Consider the following 9,351-nt stretch of genomic DNA (forward strand, 5'->3'; position numbering starts at 1 on the left):
AGCAGGTGCATAATTTACTTAGAAGCACTTACTGTCATTGACAAGGCCCAGCTATCGCCCGAAATAGTTGCTTTGGCAATCAGCTCATGTGAGCTGGGAGAGAGAGGCTGCTGGGACCAGCAGGAAGAAAACAGCTGCAGAATGTATCCTGAACGTGGGCAGTGTGCTTCCCTACTGCTCTACTAGGCCGTTTGGGTGTTGACCTCAGTCCTCAGAGCCGGCTCTTCCAGCCTGAAGCCCACATCCTTCACTGCCCCAAAAGGTGCTGCAGGATGTCCTGGCTCTGTCTGCTCTTCCCACCAGGAGCAGAAGCTTTGCTTCTTGCCAAGACACCTGAGGAGCTCTGTCACAGGTAGCTCCTAAGAGTGTCCACCAAAGACTGAGAAATTTCCTGCACATTCCATCAGCTGTTCCCTGCTCTGTCAGCAGGTCTGTGTGCCAAGGACAGCCGAGCTCATCACTGATGGAGCTTTTGATCTCACGGAAAGGAGCCACTGCCCTGGCCAGGGACCTTGCAGCAGCACTGTGTGAGATCCCATGGAGACTCCATCCGCAGGAAAGACTTGGCAGAAAGATAGGGGGAAAGGAAATGGAGGAGGGGAAAGGTGGTGGCCTTGATAGCACTGAATGTTACCAGTTCCAGACCTCAAAATCTGCTGGGGCTAATGTACATGTGGGAACCACGTTATCAAAGTCTTCTTTCTTAAAATTATTTTTAAAAGGGCTGACACAGTAGTACTGTAAAGAACTCAAGCCAAGAATCTGCACAGGGAAATGGCTAATATGAGCTATTTAATTGGATATGAATGCTCCCTCTGGCATACTATTGTCATGGAGTTTAATCTTGACCCCTACACAGTAATAATAATGAAAATAATAAAATGCTGAACTCAACATTTAGAAGCAGCTGCCTCCACACCTGACCCTTGACAGTGTTTTTACCCTATGGCACCACAGTTAAAGGAGTTCTTATTTTATTTCTTATGCAAATTGTAATTATATGTAACACTTATTCTCACTTTACATTAGCTTCCTTAAAATAATGGCAAGGAGAGCGGGGAGGTGGAGAGAGTTTCTATTATGGATAGAGTGGGGGTTGCAAAATGAGGAGCATTAATTGATTGAGTTAATCAGAAAGTGACCTTAACTGTTCATCAGATAAATCACCTAGTGAATGGAATAATAATGATCAGGGCAAATTAGGATCCATAGCATTGCTTAATAAGTAGGCAATGGATCACAGTGGAAAGATCTGGCCATCAAAACCATAGAACACAGTGTAGACAGCGTTGGTGTGTGTGTATCTGTGTATGTGTTTGCACACACACATAACACTTGTGATGTTTTAGCTCTGACACTTCAAGTATGTAAATGTGCTGGAAGCTGTGGGAATAGGTAGTATTTTTTGGCAGATCCACTGATAGACTCAGGAAAAAACAGACAGGCTTTGGGTCCAAGGAAGAACAGTACAGCTGAAAGCATCTGTGGTCTACAGCCCATAGTAAAGGAGAGTCTGTTTCACTGTGGGTTCAGGCTTCTTTTGCAGTAGTACTTTGTAATTTCAAAAGGTTTTCAAGCCAACAGTTCTGGGATAAACAGCTGAGCTTGGTGGCAATTTACTCCATTTGCATGAGAGTTAAATTAAAATCTAGCAAATTTAATAATAAATGCAATTAAATAAGCAAGTTATTACTGTCTTGAATCTGAGAAAAAACCATATATATATATATGCACATGCACATATACCATAGACTTGCATCACTGGGTATAAGTGTACTGGGGATATGTGAAACCCACAAATAGCTGGGGACAAAGCTGAAACTGAGATCCAGAGGTCTTCTCTTAGCTGTTTAATATGGCTACATCCTTTGCTGTCTCCATCATTCATACCTTTCTCTCAAGGCTGACTGGCTTTTCTCAGAATTGTACTTAGAGCAACACTGATTTTTAAAAAATTCTACTTTTAATTGCAAAATAAATTGAAAACCTAAACTAATCTTATAGTTCCTTGAAGAATAAAAAGTAGTATTTAATTAAACCTTCCTTTATGGCTTTCTCCTATCACATCTCAGATTTCAATTTTTTTGATGAAATTTCAAAATGCATGACATTTCAGGTAGCTCTACCCTAAATGACATGCTGTTTCTAATTCACCTTGTTTAATGTGTCAGGACACAGCACTTAAAGGGGGGTTAACACATCTTGATTCTCTTCCTCTCTTTTGAAACCAGGAAATTGATGGCAATGCTTTGTTACTGCTGAAAAGTGACATGATCATGAAATACCTGGGGCTGAAATTGGGACCAGCACTGAAACTGTGTTACCACATTGATAAGCTCAAGCAAGCCAAGTTCTAATAATTTCTTGAACAACAGAATCTGAGCTAAATCTAGATGGAAGACTAAAGGTAACGTTGCCTTACAGAAATGCATTCATTTGCAGATTGCTTTTCCTTCTTTTTTATCAAAGACTTAGTCTTTTTTAACATTTGTGCGTTGTCACCTTTTTTTAATCCAGTGGGATCTTTTTGGGCTGCTTTGTGTTAATAATTTGCCAAAAAGTATATAATTACAATAATTATTTTGTATCATTAATATTATTATGATTATAGTAAGTCCTATTTTTGTAACCAGAAGTGGGAAATCAAAACCAAACACAGCTACAGCATATGCATAGGACTGCTAGAAGGCAAACCAAGAGTCCCTCACTTGACGCCTCTGAAGAGTAATCGCTGACCTGCATTGCCTGGGCACCAGCTCCACTCTCCATGCTCTACCCTAAAAAGGGCTGGAAAAGTGCAGCCTTTGGTCACCTGTCGTCTGACGGAAAGTGCCCCGTGTCTTGCACTATCCGGAAAACTTGAATTATTCACTTAAACAACTGAAAAACAAACAAACAAACAAGATCAAGGAAAAGGGGGGGAGAAAAAATAATAAGAAGAAATAATTTTGAAAAAGAGGGAGGGGAAGGCTTTTCCCCCAGCTGAAGAACTTTATCCCGCTAGAGGGAGCAGCCCTAGCAGACTTGTGGCTGAGCTCTGTGCTGCGGTGCTTTGCAGCTTTGACCGTCATGACTCCTATCGAGCCCGTCCGTAAATACCGCCCAGGAATCGCGGGCTCCCAGCAGGATGCTCCCGCCGCCGTTCACAGATAATTCATTCAAGAGGAGCCCGAACGCAGGGAGTGTTTGTGGCAGGATGTTTCCCGTCACGCCGAAGGGGCGTGGGAGGGAGGATGGATGGATGGATGGATGGATGGATGGATGGATGGATGGATGGATGGATGGATGGATGGATGGATGGATGGATGGATGGATGGACGGATGGCTCCCACGGTGTCTGGCGCGCACAGCTGTCAGCTCCGCTCCCTGAGCTGCCTGTCTGCCGCACACTCCGTGCCACTCCAGGCGAAATCTGAATTCCTGCGCTTGGTTTTGTTTGCATCTTTAAAAAATGAGGAAGCCGGGTGGGATTGTTCCTCCTGTGCACTTTGCAAAGGGCCAGGACAAATGCTGTAGGTTGGTTCCTGACTGCGCTGTGGCTTTCAGTACACAGACAAATGTGTTGGACTTTCTGTCTCAAGTGAGTTAAAAATTCACTTCTGCCTCTTACACAAATCTAAAAGGTGCTTATTGACACTCCATGTAACTGAGGGGGACAAAACAGGTCTCAGTCTGAGGAATGTGTATGAATCTGTGGAATGAGTATGTCGTTGTTTTCATCCACAAAGGATGACTATGAAGGGACACATCCATGCAGTTCAAACCTGTAGTGCATGACAGGGAGAGGTAGCAAGTGTTTGTAAGTCATGCAGGTGATTTTAGAGCTAGTTAGCTCAACTTTACTGAGAAACAGTGTCCTGATAGTATGCAAGATTGTTTGACCCTGTTTATGTAGAAAGGAATGTTACCAAAAATACCTCATGAAATAAAATTCAACTTAATGCATGTTGATAGACTAGAACTCCTACAAAAAGATACCCATTCAAAGGCCTGCTCCTGGAAATCCTTTAAAATAGGAGAAACCAAATCCTACAAAACATTCACTAAATTCCTGGGGACTAGTCTCCTAACTTAAAAAACTTGTCATAAATTTGCAGGATTGGATCTTTATAGGACTGACCAGCTTTCAGCAAATCCTGTCTGCATGCTGAAATACCCTAAATAGGAATAGCTGAGGAACTGTGTTAAATGAAAAGTCATATATGTTGAGTGACGTAATATAGGGAACCCTAAACATGCCAATGCTTGTAATACAGAGCCTATATCACTTTGTGTCTCTGGTATAAAGAATGGAAATCTCTTTGGTCAGCTGTCTGGTTCAGGCAGAGGTGACATTCCATCAACAGCAAACCTGTACAGATCATTTTTCATTCTTACATTCCCAAAAAATGTAAAAATCTTGCTGCATTAGTAGCATCTCCTTCAGAGAGTCCTCAAACAATCTTTTTTTCCCCCTCATAATTACAAACTTAGATAACCTCTCTCCATTTTTCAAAATGGGATTTTAATTCTTTCACTTAAAACCCCACCTTGCTGTAATATATCAGTAATCAGAGCTTGTTAGACTTTATCAGATGGCTTCAATGCTGGAAAATCCCACTTTGTCAAAATCAAAACTCTTCATAAAAGCATGTCACTTTCTAACATTAAATTCTATTTAACTGAAACTACAGCTTTCAGTAGTGTCAAAACATCATTTTGACATTTTGGAAGTGGAACATTTTTGTTCCAAGAATATTTTTGCATTTGATTGTGTTTTCCAGGAGGATCTGTAACTTCACATTTTGTTCTGAGAGTGGGGAGAAAAAAACCACAACCCACAACTCAATTTTCCTCAGCAAGAAGCCTTCTGATTCTGTTCTGTGTCTCACCCCTGTTCTGTGTCTCACCCCTACCTTCCACTCCCTGCCCCTACTCTGGATGTTACAGCTGAGGGGGCTGATCAGGACAACACAGTGTGAAGAGACTCCATGGTGGAAATGATGTTCATGCACATGATTTAACATGCTGAGATGGTTTTCATGTATGCACCTGACACACACAGTCAGTGGTGCCATCTCATTTGATATCACACTTGTAGATATATTTAGGGCCATCCAGGCCATGGTATTTAATGTTCTGTTTTTCACAGGGGAGACAGTTAGTGGAGTCCTTTTACATGTAAGTAATGCTTATGACAAAATTTCCTCATGGCATGATGTTGTTTTGTTTTATTTCACTTGAGAGGCAATTAGGAGACAAACATTATTGCAATCGCTGTAATATAGAAATTGTACCTAATTTTTATCTTTCAAGTCTTGTCAGTGAAGGTAATTAAGCAGCTCTGCTGTGCTGAGGGGGTCAGGCTGTCTCCTCAGAACAGGCACTAAAGAACCAGAGTATGCATGTCAGCTGCTTCTCCATTGGCTGCTGCTTTAAGCTTTGCCTGTAGAAATTACTTTGCTTGCTATTCCTTTCACAGCTCTCCCTTCAGACTGTAGCCAGCCAGTTGTATTTTTTAACTGTTCCCAACAGGTGGGTGGATGTGTGATACCTTTAAAAGTAACACATGTGCCTCTTTTCTTCTTCTAAGCACTTGTAGTTGGATCAAAAGGCACTTTGGTTGCTCCAGGCAGTTTCAATTCTTTGTGAGCTTTCACTTTTTTTTTTTTTCCCTTAAAAAAGCAAGCACTTGAAGTCCAAGGAGTTGGGGACCATTCCTCCCGTGCTTGAGTGGTGGTTGCAGGGTATTGGGAGCACAGAGCCAGTGCTCCCTGGCACACCATCTTCTTGGATCTACCATGGCTCACCAGCTCAGCCTCAGCTGCCAGAACTGGCCAGCCTCACTGCTTCCCATCCACCTGCCTCTTCTCTCGCACCAGCAAATGCCTCCCTCCCCAGCCAGACCTAATTGCATTTCAAGAAATGCCTCTGGGAATGCCTCCACCTCTCTGAGCCCACTGCCTTGCTTGGCAGGCAGAGGAGTGCAGCAGCCTTTGCAGCGTCAGCAGCTTTGCTCAGTGTGATTCATGCAGGCAGGCACCCTTGGGACGGGCATGTAAAGCATCACTCTGGGCTGTTATTGGCCTTAAACTGATGGCTGGATTTCTATAGCTTGTCAGCAGTCTTCATGAGTTACACTTCATGCCTTTGTAAAGAACGGATGGCTGTGAGAAATTTAATGGAACATTATTAGCAAAACCAGCAATAATTTGTAAAACAACAAGAAAATGGCTGATAAAGTTTTTGTGTGGAAAGAATGCTGCTGTTGGATCAGCAGCAGGAGCACACACCCTCCTCTGAAGCCTGGTCCTGGCTGCAGCAGCCCTGGGTGGCTATTCCTCTCGCCCTGGCACAGCCACCCCATGGCTCATTCCTGCCCATGGATGCAGCGCCCCCCATCACTGGCTGCACTGTTTGGGGGCTGATTGGGGGCTGAGCAATCTCAGGGAGGAATCTCAGCTCTTACAGCCCCAAAACATACCCAAAATTCTCAGTTAATTTGTTAGTGCCTTCTTTACTTGCCTGCCTACTCTCTCTTTTCATTTGAATAGCTTCTGTCTGAAAGAAAGACACCATGAGGGAGATCCCCCAGGTCCTTCAAGCAGCCTGTGAATGGCCCCTCAGCTCACCCCACAGAGGAGCATCTCCAGGGTCAGACATCTGCCTGGATACAACTGATCCTCCCTCTGCACCGGAAAGGGAAGCAAGAATTAAATGCCCCCTTTATATTAATTAAAATTAAATGCTTTTCAGGTCCTTCCCCTCTCCGACCTACAGCCTCCTTCCACAGAGCCAGTTGCTGGTTCTTCCCAAAGCAGCAAGGAGGGACACAGGGGAGGTGCCTGAAAGGACTGCCTGCTGCTGGCTGATCCAGCAAGGCAGAAGGCATGGAAGGACCAAAATCAGCTGCTCCTCTGGTTTGAAACTGGTTTGGCTGGAGAGAGGTGTCATGCCCAGGGATTTGGTCTGGGGGATTTTCCTGTCAGACACATGCAGGTTGCACCCCAACGTTTCAGTCTGCACCTTCAGTCAGTTGCACGTTCAGTCTGATGCAGTGTGGATTTTGTCTCCAAATCCACCTTCTTGAGCTTGTGTTAGGGAACTGCTCTGCTGGCACAGGCTGCTTCCACATGAACAGGCTTGGGGTTGCTAGGGAAGTAAGTCATAACAGGCACATTGAAGGTAAAAATTCAGGGAAACAGCAGGTCAGCAAGATCCTCCTTCCCTTTCCAGGCACTTCTGGGGCAGAACTTTACTCAGCAGCTCCACAACGGGGCAGAATGTGCTGATTTTTGGTTGAGGTAGAGTTAAAACATGACACCCGCACACCTTGCCACTGGCAACTGGGTCATATGGAGCCATAGGAATTTTCCTTCTTTCACCAAGAAATATGGTCCTGAATTCACACACCTTTACCAGAGAAGGCAAGCATGTCGCTGCACACACTGCCTCTGATGCCTTGAAAGAGTTGCATGCTGTTCTCCAATCCATGCTCCCTTCATGGACAATTGGAATTTGATTCCCTTGGAAATCTAAAATTTTCCTTGAGAAAGAATCACTTTTATTCACTGCCATGAGTTAAATATCATGGAAACATGACTGCTAACAATTTGCTTCACATAATTTGTACTAATGCTAATAAGCAACAGCTGCAACACTTCCTGTTGTAAATTCTTTTGTGGTTGCAGCGGAATTATCACATCTGTACTTCACAAATCCGATAGATTCGAGCACAGCTCGCTCATTCTGGCCCCAGCTCCAGCAAATCCCTGTGCCTCAGAAGTGCAGCTACAGAAAGATGTATTTACAGTCTCTGTCTGCCTTCTTTCCCAAAGCCTCTGCTCCCCACCAGGTACCTGGAACAAGAGGGGTTGGGGCTGGGGGGGATGTGGCAGCCTGGGGGTCGGCCAGTGCGTGCATGGTGTGGTTGGAGCAGACTGCTCTCAGCAAAGATGTCATTGACCAGCCAGGTTTATTGCAGTTCAAGCAGACAGGTTTTGGTCAGAGGCTAAGTACAGGAGAAAAGTGATTTATTAAAGAAAAAGAAAGAAATATGAGTGTGCAATACCCTGCCACCATAAGACTTAAGCTGAAACCCAAGAATCCTTCAACTGTAATCTAAAGAAAAATGTTTCCCTCACTCAAGATTCTAAATAAAGCATGTTAGGCCAAACCCAGGTCCCACTGAGGTCTGCCTAAGTTTTTCTATTGAATTCATAAGACTGGGGCTTGGCTCATAAAGCAGGTCAAGCTTCAGCCATATCCCATAGTAACCAGAGCCTAACAAGCTATTTCATCCTCTCTTCTAAAGAGCAGAGACCAGCCGCTGCTGGCCAGCCCCCTCTCCCCTGCTCCCACGAGAGCTGCTAGCTCACTGGAACAGAGTTCTTCCACCTGCACCTCTACCTGACCCCAACACCTTCTCCTGTTAGCTTTGCATTTTAGCTATGAGTTTAATGGAAGGTGGTTTGGGTTTTCCACTTTGGAGCAAACCAAAGCCCATGCCCTGAGGATTTCAGCTGTGCCACTAGGCAGAAACTTGCACTGATTTGAACATGACTGTACTGGGAGATTTCCACATGTTCCTGAGGCAAAGGATGAGGTGGAATTTAAAAATAAAACTTTTCAAAATGAGTCTCAGTGACCCACAACTTTTGGCTCCTTCAGCATCCACCACACTTCATCATACTTCAAATGGTCAAGTCTCTTGGTAATGCCATAATCGGATAGGAATAGCTCAAAGAGCTTCAGAGGAGACGCCATCTCTGACTACAGAGTCTTGCTCCTCTTGCTCCATGGGCAGCTGCCAAAAAGCAGAGTTTGGGGAAAATGTGTGAGTGTCTGTGGGTTGCCCAGAGAGGCTTGCCTGGCTGCTCAGACAGGCTGTGAAGTGAGTGAACTAATGGAAGGACAGAGCATCTAGGAGGGAGGGGCTTTTAAAAATGGGAAAGCCCCCGGCTTCACTGGGGTTCCCAGGGAGTTTGTGCCCTGTCTCCAGGCAGCCCTGTCTGTATTGAACTTGCCCTGCATAGCACAGCATGTCTTTATTACCCAGTGTCTTCCCTTGGTATTGTATAAAAGTGGGATTATGCTGCCCTTTGAGAACATGAAATACGTGCAACCAACTCCATTTTGTCAGACATCTCTAGAAGAGTGGAGAGTAGCAAAAATCTGAAGTCCAAGTGGTACAGGAATGAGGACATTTCAGGGTGGAGCAGTTTCACAGGTTTCAGTGTCTTCCAGCTGAAATGTAGAAGGAGAGAAAAATAACTTCTGAATTGAAGTGAATACAAGCCAGCGAAAGACTAGTGATTAATATTATCCTTCACTTTGATGGTTTCCTGATCTGTAATGTGTTTTATGGCCCTG

General features: G+C 44.3%; 1 protein-coding gene across 1 annotated transcript in view; it reads left to right on the forward strand.

The window, feature by feature from the left end:
• The window catches only part of SCML4 (Scm polycomb group protein like 4), a 65,318-nt gene extending 62,961 nt beyond the window's left edge, over positions 1 to 2,357 (forward strand). Inside the window, exon 8 of the mRNA XM_066545820.1 lies at positions 2,232 to 2,357. Coding sequence (XP_066401917.1) covers positions 2,232 to 2,357 — 126 coding nt within the window. The remainder of the gene's footprint in view (positions 1 to 2,231) is intronic.
• Positions 2,358 to 9,351: the final 6,994 nt, after the last annotated feature.

The sequence above is a fragment of the Molothrus aeneus genome, chromosome 3 (assembly GCF_037042795.1).
Source record: "Molothrus aeneus isolate 106 chromosome 3, BPBGC_Maene_1.0, whole genome shotgun sequence".
In the NCBI taxonomy this organism is placed as follows: Eukaryota; Metazoa; Chordata; class Aves; order Passeriformes; family Icteridae; genus Molothrus; species Molothrus aeneus.